Source organism: Hyla sarda, chromosome 8 (genome assembly GCF_029499605.1).
Source record: "Hyla sarda isolate aHylSar1 chromosome 8, aHylSar1.hap1, whole genome shotgun sequence".
NCBI classification, from domain to species: Eukaryota; Metazoa; Chordata; class Amphibia; order Anura; family Hylidae; genus Hyla; species Hyla sarda.
In genome coordinates this window covers 220,847,926-220,868,507 of record NC_079196.1, presented here as the reverse complement: position 1 = coordinate 220,868,507, position 20,582 = coordinate 220,847,926, and the positions used below count along the sequence as shown (strand labels likewise).

The window sequence follows — 20,582 nt, the reverse complement described above, 5'->3', positions numbered from 1 at the left end:
GCCTTAAATACTCCCTCATCCAATATACGTTCATAATTTATATTTTTTTTACATTTTTTTTTCTTTCTATTCTATTTTGTTCGATAAATTAATCTTTTTCTGTATTAGCTGCCTACTCTGAAATAAATAAATACTTATAATACATAGTTGGTTTATTTTTTGTAATTTAAATATTATAGAATTAAATTTAAATATTATAGAATTTAAATATTATAGAATTTTGTATAGTATCTAAATATTGCACATGATAGTGTTCTTTAAAATGGCCGCCATTAACATTTAATCGAAATGGCCGCCACTACAGTTCATCTTATATCGGAATTGGTTGTAATATTTAAAATGGCTGCCAGTTAATCTTGTCCTAGGTTTTTTTTCTGCCCCGCCTCCATTGTTGCTTATGGCAACCAAACAGGGCTTAACTTTCATTTTTTAAATACTGAAACTAGCACTGTGGTTGCTGTGGGCAACAAGGCAGTTTTTAAACTGGGCTCAGTAGGCCTCACTGTCATGACTGGCCACAGCAGCCAATCAGAGTGCAACTTTCACTTTACCACAGCAGCTTGGTCGCTATGGGCAACCAGGTCATTTTCAATACACGAGGCCCAACAGTAAGATTTGTATTGTTCAAAATGGCCGCCAGTTAATCTTCTGACATTACAAATTGCTGTCAATTTAAAAATGTGAGGTAAAATACATGTTTTTTCTTTTTTGGTCTCCTATATCTATATAATTTTACTATGTGGACTGACTGAAATATTATTATATTTTTTTTTTTTTCCAACCATTTTCTAGGTTAAGTCCTAATGTGACAGGATCCTTCACGCAGATGGAGAAATTTCTAAAAGCCAATAAACATTCATGTGTCTTCTGCCCAAACATAAGTTGCGGTCAGATTGGCACCATGTTCCTCAGTACTTGGGTCAATGGAAATGTTTCTGAGAGCAAAACTGAGGCAACTTTGTGAGTGCTACAAAATGTCAGCGCTGGGTTATCATCAGGTGTTATCTTTAAAGGGGTTCTCCGCTGCCCTGCCTTCCGGAGCTCCGCTTGCAGTGTCCGGAAGTTTATTACTCCGAACGCTGTGTGCGGGCTTCCGTGTTCGAGGCCGCCCACTTGTGACGTCACGCACGTCCCCTCAACGAAAGTGTATGGGAAGGGGACGCGACCGTTGTCACGCCCCCTTACCATAGACTTTCGTTGAGGGGGCAGGTGTGACGTCACAAGGGGGCGGCCTCGAACACGGAAGCCCGCACACAGCGTTCGGAGTAATAAACTTCCGGACACTGCGAGCGGAGCTCCGGAAGGCAGGGCAGTGGAGAACCCCTTAAACAAATATAAAAATAGTAAAGCAATTGTTAATTTTAATTTAGGCCTGGTTCACACTGTTTTTTTTTTTTTTTTTTTTTCGTTTCCGTATAACGCAACTTAACCCCTTAAGGACACAGCCCATTTTGGCCTTAAAGGGGTATACCGGGGTTAACTACCTTTTAACTATCCTGCCCTTTATGAATAACTATGCTAGTTTTGCATTTGCTTGCTATACCGCTCTGCCGTGGATCGTCTTCTTTTTCTTCATTATATGGTCCCCCCCAGTTCTAGCGTTTCCTTTCAGGTCCTGATGACGTTCGTCTCACAATCCTTTGCGGCTCGAGGCGGCAGCTGGTATCAGGGGGCTTGGCTATTTCTTGTATTTCCTCGCAAGCCAGCCCCCTGATGACGTTTGCGGTCCCTCTGTACGTCCTGACGTGCCAGCGTCCCGTTATCTCGGCAATTTTGTGCCATAATCTGAAGCTTTTATCGGTATAGCGTATATGTGATATTTTATTAGTTTTTTTTATGAATTTTTTGGGGGAATATGATGTGACAAATTTCTTGACTTTTACATTTACACCATTCACTGTACGGGGTCATTCTCATTATATTTTGGTAGTTTGGACATTTTTTTTACACTTTATGGGGTAAAATGGACCATTTAATTCTTTATTGGGAGAGGGGCTTTTTCACATTTTCAAAACTTATTTTTATTTATTTTTTTTACTATTTTTTTTTCAAATACTTTTTACGTTCCCACTTGGAACTATTTTTTGCAATCTTAAGATTGTAGATACTGAACAGTGCTATGCATATGCACAGCACTGATTAGTGCTGAGAAGAAGATGACGGAACCTCCGTCCTCCATCTTGGATGATCGGATCCCCGCTGCAGTCCTGCAGGCTATCCGATCATCCATTTAAAGTTCCCCATTGCCATAGATGCCGTGATTTGTATTGAGCACGGCATCTGAGGGGTTAAAGGCCAAAGGCTGTCCGGGCATGCTGGGAATTATAGTTTTGTAACAGCTGGAGGCACCCTGGACTTTAATGGAAACAGTGAAATGGTGACATAGTGTGAGCCCAGTTGAACCCGAGGTTAATGGTTCATAATTATAGGAAATATAAGGCATACATTTGAAAGAGCACTTCCCCCTTTCCCCTTTAAAAAAAAAAAAAAAAAATCCCACTATATATATATATATATATATATATATAATATATATCTTGCCACCAAGCTTTCCCAGAAACATTTTATATATATATATATATATATATATATATAGTAAGTTTATATTATGTATAAAATCTGCTACTGCCACCCTCACTTGTGTCATTTCTCAGCTTTTCCATAGTCCTGAATGGAAGATCGTTGTAATGCATGGATGGGATTGTTTTTTCCCCCTTTATAGGGAAGATAAATTTAACCCTACCAGCTAGGTACATATTTAATATTTATTGCCGCCATCTACCACTAGTGGGCAGTGTATGCTACTAACAGTAGTAGTGACGACCACCATTTTAGGTGAATTGTATTGAACCCTGCTTCATCATGTTAAAGGGGTACTCCACTGGCCAACGTGGAACTAAATGTTCCGAACGTTGTTTTTGCGCTGCTGGGGTTGGCCACGCCCCCTCAATGCAAGTCTATGGGAGGGGGCGTGACAGCCGTCACGCCCCCTCCCATAGACTTGCATTGAGGGGGCGTGGCCGACCCCAGCAGCGCAAAAACAACGTTCGGAACATTTAGTTCCACGCTGGCTAGTGGAGTACCCCTTTAAGGTCGTACTACCTTAAAGGGCCAGTAGGCTGGTATCGGATATGATATCACAGTGTAGAAATCGCCCTGCAATTCAGTCAAGAAGATGAATATTTTGGGGTACACCCGCCTGATGATAACCCACCTTCTGCTCAGCTTCTAAAGGCAGCAAAAAAAAAAAGATTATAAAAGTCACCTGACCACACATATACATAGCAAACATCATGACATCACCCTGCAGTACTGAAGAAGGTCACTCTTCTCCCCCCGTCCTCCTGCGGTCACCCTTGTCGATCGATCTCCATTATGCTTTGGCCATTTGTCGACAAGAAAGTTTGTACCGAATCAGCACCAGAATAAGTCCTTGAAGGGTGTGATGCGTCCAGGGGGGGGGGGGGGGGGGGTGACTGTCATGGAGGATGCGGGATCTGGACACCGAGCAGGTCATAAGCAAAAACATTCCAGAAAATAGCGAATGCCAGGAAGGTGGCGTAACACAGCAAGATCACCCACCAGCCGCACTGGTCCTGAAGGTTCTCCTCGTAACTGCGCAAAATGGTCAATCCCATGCTGACACCGACTGCTGCCCCCGCCAGGTGCGCCATGAAACTGGGCTGGGGACCAGCGGCTGGTAAAGGAGGCGAAAAACGAAGCCACACTGCACGCCCCACCTCTGAACTCACTGTGGAGAAAGAAGACACTGTCACTCCTGGATTAAAAGGGGTACTCCGGCGATCAACTGGTGCCAGAAAGTTAAACAGACTTGTAAATGACTTCTATTAAAAAAAAAAAAAATCTTAATCCTTCCAGTACTTATCAGCTGCTGTTTACTACAGAGAAAGTATTTTGAATTTCCTTTCTGTCTGACCACAGTGCTCTCTGCTGACACCTCTGTCCATGTCAGGAACTGTCCAGAGCAGGATAGGTTTGCTATGGGGATTTGCTCCTATTCTGGACAGTTCCTGACATGGACAGAGGTGTCAGCAGAGAGCACTGTGGTCAGACAGAAAAGAAATTCGAAAAGAACTTCCTCTGTAGTATACAGCAGCTGATAAGTACTGGAAGGATTAAGATTTTTTTTAATAGAAGTAATTTACAAATCTGTTTAACTTTCTGGCATCAGTTCATTTAAAAAAAATAAATAAATTGTTTTCCACTGGAGTACCCCTTTAATGTATCCTTAGAAAAATCTGATTGACTAAGGCCCATTCGCACTGTGGGAGTTCGGTACGCTGAAGTGAATGGGATGGCGCCAACGTTAAAGGGGTACTCTGCCCCTAAACCTCTTATCCCCCGCAGGCATAGGCAACCTTTGGCACTGCATATGTTTTTGACTACATCTCCCATGATGCTCTTACAGCCAAAATGCTGCAAAAGCATCATGGGACATGTAGTCCAAAACATCTGCAGTGCCAAAGGTTGCCTATGCCTGGGATAGAGGATAAGATGTCTGATCATAGGGGTCCTACCTTTGGACATCCCCATCCTTTGGATAGGGGATAAGATGTCTAGGGGCGGAGTACCCCTTTAAGCACTGATTCCGGAGGTGGCTGCTGTAAAGGAGAATCCATCCACCCAGAATTTGCTCGTGGAAATTCCATAGTGTGAATAGAACCTAACAAAGGGTTAAAATCCGCCTATAATTTTAAAGGATATTGGGGAAGATTTATCAAAACCTGTCCAGAGGAAAAGTTGCTGCGTTGCCCATAGCAACCAATCCGATCGCTTCTTTCATTTTTCAAAAATGAAAGTAGTCATCTGATTGGTTGCTATGGGCAACTAGGCAACTTTTCCTCTGGACAGGTTTTGATAAATCTTCCCCATTGGCTTCAGATTTTGCGCACACGCTATACGATCAGATGGTCGATACTTACTGCAGACCAACGCAAGAACCATCCGGAGAACCTTGTAAGGGCAGCGCATCCCAGCCCAGTTCTGCCAGTAAAAAAAAATACAGGATGTTACTGGTTGTAAACACATCACATATATTACCGTAAATGTGAGACTACCACTACTGGAGGACGGCACTGTGTATAGGGCAGTGTTTTCGAAAACAGTGTGCCTCCAGCTGTTGCAAAACTACAACACCCAGCATGCCCGGACAGCCAAAGGCTGTCCGGGCATGCTGGGTGTTGTAGTTTTGCAACAGCTGGAGGCACACTGTTTTCGAAAACACTGGTATAGGGGAACGCTGACACCACTGATGGGGGGGGGGCACTTGGACCCTCCTTACTCCTTTCTAGTTTTGTTCTTAGTGGCGCCTTGATTTAAAAAAAAAAATTTAAAATCTGGAATCCATAACTTTTATTTATTATTTTTGATGTAGCCGTAAACAGTTTCTGTTCTTTTATAGGACAAGTAAGTTTTTCAGTGACACCATTTCAGGGCCTATTTATCAACTTTTATTAAACATGTTGTCTAGCCCCATAAGAAAAAAAAAGTATTCATACTCCCCTGCCCCAATCCGCCACTTCCAGTCCTCACTGCTCACCGCTGATCCCAAAAGATCTGCCTCCTCAGTAAAAGGGGTACTCCGGTGGAAACATTGATTTTTAAATCAACTGGTGCAAGAAAGTTAAACAGATTTGTAAATTACTTCTATTAAAAAATGTTTGTCCTTCCAGTACCTATTAGCAGCTGTATGCTACAGAGGAAGTTCTTTTCTTTTTGAATTTCTTTTTTGTCTTGTCCACAGTGCTCTCTGCTGACACCTGATGACTGTCCAGAGCAGGAGAAAATCCCCATAGCAAAGAAATGCTGCTCTGGACAGTTCCTGGCATGGACAGAGGTGTCAGCAGAGAGCACTGTGGACAAGACAAAAAAGAAATTCAAAAAGAAAATAATTTCCTTTGAAGCATACAGCTGCTAATAATTACTGGAAGGGTAAAGATTTTTTAATAGAAGTCATTTACAAATCTGTTTAGCTTTCTGGCACCTGTTGATTTAAAAAAAATAAATAAAAAGTTTTCCACTGGAGTACCCCTTTAAGGGAGTATTCACATGTACAGTATCCATGCTGGAAGTTGTAGTTGTGCAACAGCTGGAGACACTCTGTTTGGAAAATACTGCTCTAGGTCGAGTCCAGTGAATAGATGGGCTAAGATGGCCGCCTTGGGGGGCTGCTGACCAACCTGACAGCAGGCGGGACAACCCATTCAATTTTGGAGCTAAGAGCGACTGTTACCTGACATGACAAACAGCACCATAACAACATGACAGGAGATAATGTTAGGCTGGATGTTCATCTTTTGATTAAATTTAGGTCAGGATGTAGTTGCTATGGCAACTATGACTAGGCCACAGTCATCAAAACCTCCTGTTATTAGGTCGTCTCAATATGGAGAGCGCAGTGACAGCTCCTGAGAAGACGGATAGCCTTCCCGTATGCTGCAGGTCCGGTCCCAACAATCCTCCAGCTGTGGAAATCCTGTCCGTGCTCTGTGTGCTGTCAGCTCCACGCATCGCGCTCCATGTCCCTGCTGTCAGGCTGTCACCTCCCCACATGTCAGGACTATGACAGACGGTGACACGGGCTACTAGAGAGCAGAGACTTCTTTATATTTATTTTCCTGCTGCCATCATAAATGTATGTATTATCTGACAGGAGCATGGCCATTATGGAGGGCACTCATTATATTCAGTGGACTGCACTGACTCGCCCCGGAGGGCCCCCTACTCAGCCGGGCTACTGGACATTTATTCACATGGTTGGAGACTGGCGGACATTTTGTTTATGAAACCTAAACCTACTGTCAGAACTGTATATTGGCTCTTCTAAAAATTCAAAATGGCTGGTGCTTGGCTATAGACATTTATATGACTGATGAGGTAATAACGTACCATAACCACATTAGCGAGGTGGGCGGAACATAGCGCATATACACCGCCTGAGCCTCCCACTAAGGGCGCTCTCATGTCTGTGACTGAAACAGCAAGAGATCCTGGGGGAAAAAGACAATGTTATGTGTCAGTACATATATTCTAGAAGGTAGTATTATAGTAGTTATATTCTTGTATATAGGAGCAGTATTATTGTAGTTATATTCTTGTATATAGGGGCAGTATTATAGTAGTTATATTCTTGTATATAGGAGCAGTATTATAGTAGATATATTCTTGTATATAGGGGCAGTATTATAATAGTTATATTCTTGTATATAGGAGCAGTATTATAGTAGATATATTCTTGTATATAGGAACAGTATTATAGTAGTTATATTCTTGTATATAGGAGCAGTATTATAGTAGTTATATTCTTGTATATAGGGGGCAGTATTATAGTAGTTATATTCTTGTATATAGGGGCAGTATTATAGTAGTTATATTCTTGTATATAGGGGGCAGTATTATAGTAGCTATATTCTTGTATATAGGGGCAGTATTATAGTAGTTATATTCTTGTATATAGGGGGCAGTATTATAGTAGCTATATTCTTGTATATAGGGGCAGTATTATAGTAGCTATATTCTTGTATATAGGGGCAGTATTATAGTAGTTATTTTCTTGTATATAGGAGCAGTATTATAGTAGTTATATTCTTGTATATAGGGGGCAGTATTATAGTAGTTATATTCTTGTATATAGGGGCAGTATTATAGTAGTTATATTCTTGTATATAGGGGGCAGTATTATAGTAGCTATATTCTTGTATATAGGGGCAGTATTATAGTAGTTATATTCTTGTATATAGGGGCAGTATTATAGTAGTTATATTCTTGTATATAGGAGCAGTATTATAGTAGTTATATTCTTGTATATAGGAGGCAGTATTATAGTAGTTATATTCTTGTATATAGGGGCAGTATTATAGTAGTTATATTCTTGTATATAGGAGCAGTATTATAGTAGTTATATTCTTGTATATAGGAGCAGTATTATAGTAGTTATATTCTTGTATATAGGAGCAGTATTATAGTAGTTATATTCTTGTATATAGGAGGCAGTATTATAGTAGTTATATTCTTGTATATAGGAGCAGTATTATAGTAGTTATATTCTTGTATATAGGAGCAGTATTATAGTAGTTATATTCTTGTATATAGGAGCAGTATTATAGTAGTTATATTCTTGTATATAGGAGACAGTATTATAGTAGTTATATTCTTGTATATAGGAGGCAGTATTATAGTAGATGTATTCTTGTATATAGGAGCAGTATTATAGTAGTAATATTCTTGTATATAGGGGCAGTATTATAGTAGTTATATTCTTGTATATAGGGGCAGTATTATAGTAGTTATATTCTTGTATATAGGAGCAGTATTATAGTAGATGTATTCTTGTATATAGGAGCAGTATTATAGTAGTAATATTCTTGTATATAGGAGCAGTATTATAGTAGTTATATTCTTGTATATAGGAGCAGTATTATAGTAGATATATTCTTGTATATAGGAGCAGTATTATAGTAGTAATATTCTTGTATATAGGGGCAGTATTATAGTAGTTATATTCTTGTATATAGCAGTATTATAGTAGATATATTCTTGTATATAGGAGCAGTATTATAGTAGTTATATTCTTGTATATGGGAGCAGTATTATAGTAGTTATATTCTTGTATATAGGAGCAGTATTATAGTAGTTATATTCTTGTATATAGGAGCAGTATTATAGTAGTTATATTCTTGTATATAGGAGCAGTATTATAGTAGTTATATTCTTGTATATAGGAGCAGTATTATAGTAGTTATATTCTTGTATATATATAGGAGCAGTATTATAGTAGTTATATTCTTGTATATAGGTGGCAGTATTATAGTAGTTATATTCTTGTTTATAGGAGCAGTATTATAGTAGTTATATTCTTGTACATAGGAGCAGTAATATAGTAGTTATATTCTTGTATATAGGGGCAGTATTATAGTAGTTATATTCTTGTATATAGGAGGCAGTATTATAGTAGTTCTATTCTTGTATATAGGATCAGTATTATAAGTAATTTATATGATTTATTTACCACATAATACAGTAATGATTCCTGCACAATTCATGTTATCACTAGTCACTGGCAGATGTTATATCAGTCCACTATATGTCAATATAATGATAGACTCACCTGCCAGCACCCCAGCCAGATACAGGAAGCTTATCCTTAGCACCCCATGAACCATCTCTAGGGGGACGCCGATCATAAGCTGTAAGAGGGTGTTAAACCCGAGCTGCTCCAAGCTGTAAGAACACACATCAATATGTCACATAGAGAGCAGAAAACCCACGTAGGGCTCATATAGGATCAGGAGAGATTAGAAAAATATAAAATATATATACATATATATACATCACAAATACTCAGGCCCAGTGTGGGAACAGCTATTACAAAGCAAAACTACAACTCCCAGCATGCCCAGACAGCCGTTGGCTGTCTGGGCATGCTGGGAGTTGTAGTTTTGCAGCAGCTGAAAAGGAACCCAGGTTGAGAAAACACTGCTGTGGAAAAATTTAGATAAAAAAAAATAAACTGCAGGTAATTTATGTCCAGCAGGTGTCTCTGTTCCAGTTACAATGAACATAGCGTTTTAGTCGGTGACTAATAATCCTTTGAAATTTCACACATTGTCGTATTCGGAGCAAATGAGGACAGGGAAATGTGACTAATTTGATCTACGTAAAGCCAATTAATTTTCATATATTAGCAGAATTTGACACAATACGGGGGAATATCGTCGACGTACCTGTCATAACATCTATGACTGATAATGGGACCAACCTGGTTTACAGGTTATTATTATTATTTTTTGAATATTCATTACAGTATAATATCTCATCTCAATTGGAACACCAAAACGTAACAAGTGTCCCGCTACTATGATCCAGAAAGTGCGACGTGTGAGGTTGACGTTTCCCCCCCCCGACCACCACCCACAGGAAAGTAAAGGGAGCATACAGCTGCTAATAAGTACTGGAAGGGTAAAGATTTTTTTATAGAAGTAATTTACAAATCTGTTTTATTTTCTGGCACCAGTTGATTAAAAAAAATTTTTTTTTTACCCCTTTAAAGTCAGATAGAAGATCAATTGCTATATTTTCAAACAGACCTCCGACGCATTTCTCCCAGTATATACCGGCGTCCTCAGGGGAGGCCTAAATAAGCAATTTAGTACTAGAAATGATATTGCCTGCGCATGGAGATAGTATTGCCTGCATATTAAAGACAACTACACAGAACCAGCTACTGTAACCAATCCACTCATTTCTTATAGCAAAAATATTGCTGGATAGGATGTAGCCTATGTATCCATTATAGTCAACCACTTATGCGGTATAATGACATGTGGAGTAAACACACAGGGACCGCAGATGTCCGCGTGTACTGGCTGCTCTGAGGTAGGTAAAAAAAATAAAGCCTCCAATAATAAGAGCTGGAATCTGGTAGCTATTGGCAACACCTATGGGCTTAACCCTCAAAATGGCCGCCTTATTGTCCAATCATAGTTCTGTGACCCCCGAATGGTTTTTCTAGGCCACGCATCCATTGAGACACTTTTCGTGGAATTTATACAGGAGGCTCTAAGTCATCGATCTCCAAACTGTGGCCCTCCAGCTGTCGCAAAACTACAACTCCCAGCATGCCCGGACAGCCAACGGCTGTCCGGGCATGCTGGAAGTTGTAGTTTTGCAACCGCTGAAAGTCCATAGTTTAATGACCTCTGCTTTAAAGGGGTACTCCACTGGAAAACATTTTTTTTTTATTTATTTATTTTTTAAATCAACTGGTTCCATAAAGTTAAACAGATTTGTAATTTACTTCTATTTAAAAATCTTAACCCTTCCAGTACTTATCAGCTGCTGTATGTTCCAGAGGAAGTTCTTTTCTTTTTGAATTTCTTTTTCTGTCTGACCACAGTGCTCTCTGCTGACAACGCATTTCCCAGCAGTCCTAGAGCCAGCGTTTTCTGCTGGCGCCGGCCTTTATATGGAGTGTCGGCAAATCTTCCCCTTTTTTTGTGGCCTAGTTTATGGGATTGTCCGGCCAAAATTGGGCTCTATGATCAACTATGAGCTTAAAGGGGTATTCCGATGGAAAACATTTTTTTTTTTTTTTAAATCAACTGGTGCCAGAAAGTTAAAACAGATTTGTAAATTACTTCTATTAAAAAATCTTAATTCTTCCAGTACTTATCAGCTGCTAGATGCTACACAGGAAGTTCTTTTCTTTTTTGAATGTCCTTTTTCTGTCTGACCACAGTGCTCTCTGCTGACACCTCTGTCTGTCTCAGGAACTGTCCAGAGTAATAGCAAATCCTCATAGCAAACCTCTCCTGCTCCGGGCAGTTCCTGAGAGCACTGTGGTCAGACAGAAAAAAAGACATTCAAAAAGAAAAGAACTTCCTGTGTAGCATATAGCAGCTGATAAGTACTGGAAGAATTAAGATTTTTTTAATAGAGGTAATTTACAAATCTGTTTTAACTTTCTGGCACCAGTAGATTTAAAAAAATGTTTTCCACCCGAGTACCCCTTTAAGCTCATAGTTGATCATAGAGCCCAATTTTGGCCGGACAATCCCATAAACTAGGCAACAAAAAAGGGGAAGACTTGCGGACACTCCACATAAAGGCCGGCGCCAACAGAAAACGCTGGCTCTAGGACTGCTGGGAAATGCGTTTCTGAGCAAATTCTGCTGAAAGAATTGACGTGTCAGTTTTTTCGGCGGAAACCGAATTCAGGATTTCCGTGGCAGATGTTTCCGTCGCGTGCACGGTGCAGCAGAATCCACTGAAAGCAACGGGACGCTGCCGCGAAGGAATTTCCGAACGTAATCCGGCCGAAATATTTTGTAGTGTAAACACTAGAGATGAGCGAACTTACAGTAAATTCGATTCGTCACGAACTTCTCGGCTCGGCAGTTGATGACTTATCCTGCATAAATGAGTTCAGCTTTCAGGTGCTCCCGTGGGCTGGAAAAGGTGGATACAGTCCTAGGAGACTCTTTCCTAGGACTGTATCCACCTTTTCCAGTCCACCGGAGCACCTGAAAGCTGAACTAATTTATGCAAGAAAAGTCATCAACTGCCGAGCCGAGAAGTACGTGACGAATCGAATTTACTGTAAGTTCGCTCATCTCTAGTAAACATAGCCAGAATACTTGTCTCCAGATCCACTTCATAACCGCTCTGTTGTTTCCAGACAGAAAATTCTAGAATTTTCTAGTGACACCGTAAATATTCATCCGGATTAATGCGCTATTTCTTTGAGGACAAACCACCAAGTCAACAAATACCTTGAAAGCAAATCCGTGCGTCGGTGATTTTACCCCTCGGTCACGGAAAAACATCTATTAAGTGCTTGTTTGATCCACTGTGAACCACCAGGGCCTTGCTGAGTAAAACCTTTTAAGGTTCAGGCGTTTTGTTATAGCGTGCGCCATTAAAATGACTCTTGGCGTTGCTTCCGTGCGGGAGAGTAAAGCCTATTTCCTGGCAGGGTGCCCAGAACAATCGTCGCCTTCGTTCCCCCTACTCGCTTTTGGCATGCGGTAGTATTTCTGAAATAAGCCGGCTTTATTTGCATTAAATACAAGATGTGACGAATGGCTTTCAACCTCAACAGCGCCTTTCATGGCAACGAAGGAGAAAACGGCAAATTACCCCGCAATTTCGGGAGATGCTCCACCCACAATTATCACCGGCTCTATAGTCTGCAGGTGTAAAGCCCGCCATCTTTGTTGTATAGTGATTCTGCCATTTCTCAGTTCGTGTCGTAGAAAGAAAACGATTGTCTCCAGGAAACAATCAGTACGCTGCCATTCACAGACCTTATGTCCTTTTATATCCGTTTATTTGGATGTATTTTTGCTATTAAAGGGGTACTGCGCCTTAAAACATCTTATCCCCTATCCAAAGGATAGGGGATAAGTGGCTGATCGCGGGTCCCCGCGATCAGCCACTTATCCTCTATCCTTTAGATAGGGGATAAGATATTATTTGGCGGAGTACCCCTTTAAGCCTCAGGTGCTATTCTTGTGTTAAAGGGGTTCTCCACCATAAGGTGATTTTAGTAGGTACCTGGCAGGCAGTAATGGACATGCTTAGGAAGGATCTGCGCTTGTCTTGGGGCTAAATGGGGGCTAAATGTCATGAGATTACCATAACACTGTGGCAAGTTTTTTGTGAACTGGTATTTCCTGTTTGAGTTTTCTTCTTTTGCCTACAAATCCCAAAATTTCATTTCCTCCCTCCCACACATCCCTCCCACACATCAGCCACCCCTCTCATTGAAACATAAATGAGCTGCTTGTCAACTGTTTGCCCCAATGCCCCCCATATTCATGCACACTCTTCCCAGCCTACAGCCTATTCGTCCCAGTAAACCCCCCCCCCCCATACACGCCCGCTCTTTTGCTAAGGTTGTTCGTTCCAATCTCCCATATACATGCACATTCTGTTCTGTTGAACTTATTCATCCCCCTTCAACACCTGCACACTCTCAATCCCCCGTATACATGCATGCTCAATTCTGCTAAACCTATTCGTCCCAATACCTCCCCCTCCATACATGCACACTTTTTGTTGAAGCTGTCTGTCCCAATCCCCCCGAATATATGCACACTCATTTCTGATGAACCTGTTCATCCCAATACCACCCCCATTCGTGCACACTCTTTTGCTGAAGCAAATCCCCCCCCCATACGCATGTTCTGCTGATGCTGTTCCTCACAATAACCCAAACACATGTACGCTTTGTTTTGCTATAGATGATCCTCCCAGCCCCCACCCCCATACACCTGCACTCGTTTCTGCTGATCCCCCCCATACACCTGCACTGGTTTCTGCTGACCCCCCCCCCCCCCTTTACACCTGCACTCGTTTCTGCTGATCCCCCCCCATACACCTGCACTCATTTCTGCTGATCCCTCCATACACCTGCACTCATTTCTGCTGATCCCCCCCATACACCTGCACTAGTTTTTGCTGATCCCCCCTATACACCTGCACTCGTTTCTGCTGATCCCCCCCATACACCTGCACTCGTTTCTGCTGATCACCCCATACACCTGCACTCTTTTCTGCTGATCTCCCCCATACACCTGCACTCTTTTCTGCTGATCTCCCCCATACACCTGCACTCTTTTCTGCTGATCTCCCCCATACACCTGCAATAGTTTCTGCTGATCTCCCCCATACACCTGCACTGGTTTCTGCTGATCCCCCCTATACACCTGCACTCGTTTCCGCTGATCCCCCTATACACCTGCACTAGTTTCTGCTGATCCTCCCTATACACCTGCACTTGTTTCTGCTGATCCCCCATATACACCTGCACTAGTTTCTGCTGATCCTCCCTATACACCTGCACTAGTTTCTGCTGATCCTCCCTATACACCTGCACTGGTTTCTGCTGATCCCCCCTATACACCTGCACTGGTTTCTGCTGACCCCCCCCCCCTTTACACCTGCACTCGTTTCTGCTGATCCCCCCCATACACCCGCACTAGTTTCTGCTGATTCCCCCTATATACCTGCACTTGTTTCTGCTGATCCCCCCCTATACACCTGCACTCGTCTCTGCTGATCCCCCCCTATACACCTGCACTCGTCTCTGCTGATCCCCCCCTCTACACCTGCACTCATTTCTGCTGATCCCCCCCATACACCCGCACTCTTTTCTGCTGATCTCCCCCATACACCTGCACTCTTTTCTGCTGATCTCCCCCATACACCTGCAATAGTTTCTGCTGATCTCCCCCATACACCTGCACTGGTTTCTGCTGATCCCCCTATACACCTGCACTCGTTTCCGCTGATCCCCCTATACACCTGCACTAGTTTCTGCTGATCCCCCCTATACACCTGCACTTGTTTCTGCTGATCCCCCATATACACCTGCACTAGTTTCTGCTGATCCTCCCTATACACCTGCACTAGTTTCTGCTGATCCCCCCTATACACCTGCACTGGTTTCTGCTGTGCTGACCCCCCCCCCCCCCCTTTACACCTGCACTGGTTTCTGCTGATCCCCCCTATACACCTGCACTGGTTTCTGCTGACCCCCCCCCCCTTTACACCTGCACTCGTTTCTGCTGATCCCCCCCATACACCTGCACTGGTTTCTGCTGACCCCCCCCCCCCCCCTTTACACCTGCACTCGTTTCTGCTGATCCCCCCCTATACACCCGCACTAGTTTCTGCTGATTCCCCCTATATACCTGCACTTGTTTCTGCTGATCCCCCCCCTATACACCTGCACTCGTCTCTGCTGATCCCCCCCTCTACACCTGCACTCGTTTCTGCTGATCCCCCCCATACACCCGCACTAGTTTCTGCTGATTCCCCCTATATACCTGCACTTGGGTGGGGGGGAATTGAAAGTGAAAGTAAATCGATCTTTACTGTGGCAACCACTAGGGGGGCCAAACTGCAACTCCCAGCATGCCCAGAGAGCCAAAGGCTGTCTGGGCATGCTGGGAGTTGTAGTTTTGCAACATCTGGAGGGTCACATTTTGGAGACCACTGTTACAGTGGTGCCCAAACAGTAGCCCTCCAGATGTTGCCAAACTACAACTCTCAGCATGCCTCGACTGCCCAGGCATGCTAGGAGTTGTAGTTCTGTAACATCTGTCCCTTCAGATTTAGCAATTTTCATGACATTTTTGAAAATTGCTGCTCTACTTTGAAGCCCTCTAATTTTTTCAAAAACCAAAAATATGTCGCATTTTATGATGCCAACATATAGTAGACATATTGTGTTTGTGAAGAAAAATAAAATTTATTTGGAATATCCATTTTCCTTACAAGCAGAGAGCTTCAAAGTTAGAAAAATGCAACATTTTCAAAATTTTCATGAAATTTTGGGATTTTTCACCAAAAAAGGATGCAAGTAACGCCGAAAATTTACCACCAAAATAAAGTAGAATATGTCACGAAAAAACAATCTCAGAATCAGAATATTCGGTAAAAGCGTTTTTGCGTTATTAATTTGTAATGTGACGGTGGTCAGAATTGCGAAAAAGGGCTCAGTCCTTAAGGTTAAAAAGGGCTGCGTCCTTAAGGGGTTAAAGGGGTACGCCGGTGGAATTCTTTTTTTTTAAATCAACTGGTGCCAAAAAGTAAAACAGATTTGTAAATGACTTCTATTAAAAAATCTGCTGAATATTACAGAGGAAATTCTTTTTTGGATTTATTTTCTGTCTGACCACAGTGTTCTCTGCTGACACCTCTGTCCATTTTAGGAACTGTCCAGAGCAGCATATGTTTGCTATGGGGATTTTCTCCTACTCTGTTCCTGACACGGACAGAGGTGTCAGCAGAGAGCACCATGGTCAGACAGAAAATAAATTAAAAAGAAAACTTCCTCTGTAGTATACAACTGCTAATAAGTACTAGATGGATTAAGATTTTTTAATAGAAGTCATTTACAAATCTGTTTAACTTTTTGGCACCAGTCGATTACAAAAAAAAAAAAAAAAAAAAACGTTTTCCACCGGAGTACCCCTTTAAAGGATAACTCCCATTGGCAAAAAAAATGCCATAATGCCGGGCTGCCTTAAATAAAACAATAAACAGGATTCACTTACCTTCGTTCCCCCAGTGTCCCGGTATCCTCCCCACAGCGTCTTCTTCCTGGTCCGACTATGGTCCGCACGTCACAATCACAGGCCACATCGATGTCCCGTATGGCCGACCATAGACTGAGCGCTGGTGTGATGCATTGAGCCACGCCATTGGTCGCCTAGGCTCAGTGCATCACCAGCCAGGGTGGGACATCACTGTGGCTGCAATTAGCTGCCCGTCAGCATGAAGTGCTGACCAGGAAGAAGTCACCGGCGGAGTAACGGAGCCAGATACTGGGACACTGGGGGAGCGGAGGTAGGTAAGTCCTGTTTATTGTTTAATTTTAAGGCAGCCCGCGAATCACGGCATTTTTTTTTTTTGCCAATGGGAGTTATCTTTTAACTTCACCTTAAAGGAAAACTGTCACCAAATTACCCCCCCCCCCCCTCCCCGCACTAACCAGATGTACCGGCTGGTAGTGCGGGGACGCTGATCAATATGATTCCTACCATGCCCGGATCCGCCCCACCGTTCGCCCGTTATCTTCATTATTCCAGATGTGTAAATCATCTTCTAACTGGCACAGGCGGGGTTACTGCCTTCATCTGGCACTGTGACGTCATCGCCACTCGTCCCGCAGCACCGGCCGGTTTATGCATATTCGTGCCCTCCCTCTCCTCCCCGCTCTGTATATGACTCCACGGCGGCGCAGGTTCCGGGCATGGTAGGAATCATATTGATCAGCGTCCCCGCACTACCAGTGCGGGGGGGATTTGGTGACACTTTAAAGTGGACCTGTCAGCAGATTTGTAGGGTATAAAGTAAGGACATGGCTGTATAGGGCTTTTGATCCTTAATCTGTATATACCTCTCATTAGGTAATTGACCCCCTCAGTGCTGAGATATGGGAGTTTAAAAAGATATGCAAATGAGGCATTGGAGTCAACTGGGCGTTCCCCTCGGCCTCTAGATTACAGGGGAGGGGCTGTCAATCAGGGGGTAGAGAAGGTGACCAGCACACAGAGGGGAGTGATTAACTGGTGAAGGGGCGGTCCTGGACTCCAATGGGAACGCCCAGTGGGCTCTTCAGCCTAATTTGCATCTATTTTTCAACTTTGATATCTCGGCACTGGAAGGGTCAATTAACTAATGAGAGATATGTACGGATTCAGGGCCCAAAGCCCTACACAATTGTGGCCTTAATTTATATTCTAAAAACCCTCTGACAGGTAGGGAAGGGTGACATGTAAAATCAGATCTAATCAGGCCACGCTCAAAAGGTGACAACTTGCCAGCGCCATCTAAAGGCGAACGGAGTAGTTGCCGCTTCTTGAATTCAACTGAACTGTTTTATGTTCCGAAAGTGGGACACAATATAGAACCCTAGATTTGGGTCTGTAGCTGATAACGTCTTTCTAGGATGTAACCGGGTCAGTATTATCCTCCTGATAATAATATTGCTATAATAAGAGCAGTCGGCGGCACGCAGGCTGCTGCACCCCCCCCCCCCCCCCCCCGGGGGTGAAGAGGAACCACAGCGGGGCCTATAATTAGGATGTCACAGTTATGCTCTTGTGTTACCATGACAACCACGACCAAGGCCTTGGGATCAATCCATTAGAATAGGCCCTGGGTGCTTCAGTAAAGCAGAAGAGAATTATGGGAGCAGTGAGCGTGCAAAAATGTGAATTACAATACTACACTCGGAACGTATGAGACATTTCACCGCTATATACTGTACATCCTCAAATACAAGGGTGTCACCCAGCTCTGCCAGGCTCCTGAATGACAGTCCAGCACAGGACTGAATAAAGCAGTGCTATCCAAACTGTGGATCTCCAGTGGTTGCAAAACTACAACTCCCAGCATGCCCGGACAGCCATCGGCTGTCCGGGCATGCTGGGAGTTGTAGTTTTGCAACAGCTGGAGGGTCCTCAGTTTGCAGACCACTGGAATAAAGCATTGGATACCAAACATGTATATCTCAGGGTCTTCATTAGCTTGTGGACCCCAATGGGTTGTAACAAAGTTTGGGAAAAAGTCCTACTAAATCCTTTTTTTTTTTTTTACCTTACCCCAAAAGCTACTGGTGTTTATATTATTTGTGTGTGTATATATATATATATATATATATATATATATATATACACATATAAAAGTATTCATCTCTTCCAATATGAAGAATTTTGAAAATTGGGCGGAGCTAAAATAACAAGACCATGTCCCTTTAAGGGAGCTCCACCCATTTTTGGTGGTTCATTGGATAAAAAAATGTTTTCAAATCAAACCGATGCCAGAAAGCTAAACAGATTTCTAAATTACTTTTATATAAAAATCCTCATCCTTCCAGTACTTACCAGCTGCTGTATGCTCCAGAGAAAGTTGTGTAGTTCTTTCCAGTCTGACCACAGTGCTCTCTGCTGCCACCTCTGTCCGTGTCGGGAACTATCCAGAGCAGCAGATAGGGATTAGTTCTAACTCTGGATAGTTCCTGACATGGACAGAGGTGTCAGCAGAGAGCACTGTGGTCAGACAGAAAGGAAAACAGAAAAGAACTTCCTGTGGAGCATACATCAGCTGATAAGTACTGGAAGGATTAAGATTTTTAAATAGAAGTAATTTACAAATCTGTAGTGTAAAATGTAAAAAAATAAAAATAAAAAATAAAAAAAGGTTATTTGGGAGAAATCTTTTTCACTCGCTTCCTTGCCGTCTGTTCTGCGTATTTCTCACAGATTACGTCTCATCTTGTATTATTTACCCTGGGAGCGACACATATTTTTTTTTTTTCATAGAACAGGATTGATGTTTAATGCGCCGGAATCCTTTATAAAAAAAAAAAAAAAAAAAAAAAAAAAACATCTATAGAGCCTCCATGTACAATCTCAAGTACCTGGTTACCATGGTGACTCGAAAATCACAGGAAAAACATATCTCCTGTATTTCCAAGCAGATTTATTTAACACCATCTCTACCTAATGAAACCTACATGCTTCTGCAAAACCCGTCGGAGAGGAATTTCATGGCGGCGGGGGGGGGGGGGGGGGGGGATGGGAGACGGAAGAGATTGTACAGTAAAGCCCTACCAGTCGAGTCAGGTTTTATTTTAATTTGTTTTTTAATACTAATTAAATAAGCATAATTTGTCAATTATGCTTTTTTAATTTACTTTTCCTAAAAAAAAAAAATATATATATATATATATATATATATATATATATATATATATAAAAATTTTATATATATATATATATATATACATATATATATATACATATATATATATATATATATATATATATATACAGTCATGGCCGTAAATGTTGGCACCCCTGAAATTTTTCACTAAAATGAAGTATTTCTCACAGAAAAGGATTGCAGTAACACATGTTTTGCTATACACAGGTTTATTCCCTTTGTGTGTATTGGAACTAAACAAAAAAGGGAGGAAAAAAAGCAAATTGGACATAATGTCACCAAACTCCAAAAATGGGCTGGACAAAATTATTGGCCCCCTTTCAAAATTGGGGGAAAAACAAGATTGTTTCAAGCAGCAGGACAATGACCCCAAACATACGTCAAAAAGCCCCTAGAAATGGATGGCAACAAAGCGCTGGAGAGTTCTGAAGCGGCAGCAATGAGTCCAGATCTAAATCCCATTGATCACCTGTGGAGAGATCCTAAAATTACTGTTGGAAAAGGCGCCTTCCAATAAGAGACCTGGAGCAGTTTGTAAAGGAAGAGTGGTCCAACATTCCGTCTGAGAGGTGTAAGAAGCTTATTGATGGTTATAGGAAAAGTGGTCCAACATTCCGTCTGAGAGGTGTAAGAAGCTTATTGATGGTTATAGGAAGACACTGATTTCACTTATTTTTTCCAAAGGGTGTCCAAACAAATATTACGTTATGGGTGCCAATAATTTTATCCAGCCCATTTTTGGAGTTTGGTGACATTATGTCCAATTTGCTTTTTTTTTCCCCCTTTTTTGGTTTAGTTCCAATACACACAAAGGGAATAAACAT

The 20,582-nt window shown here is 42.0% G+C and overlaps 1 protein-coding gene across 1 annotated transcript in view; it reads right to left on the bottom strand.

The window, feature by feature from the left end:
* Window positions 1-3,030: 3,030 nt before the first annotated feature.
* RHBDL1 (rhomboid like 1) overlaps window positions 3,031-20,582 on the bottom strand; it is a gene marked incomplete at its 5' end in the record, with an annotated part of 52,398 nt that continues 34,846 nt past the window's right edge. Inside the window, 4 exon segments of the mRNA XM_056536558.1 lie at window positions 3,031-3,751; window positions 4,944-5,004; window positions 6,910-7,010; window positions 9,128-9,240. Coding sequence (XP_056392533.1) covers window positions 3,480-3,751; window positions 4,944-5,004; window positions 6,910-7,010; window positions 9,128-9,240 — 547 coding nt within the window. The 3' untranslated portion in view covers window positions 3,031-3,479.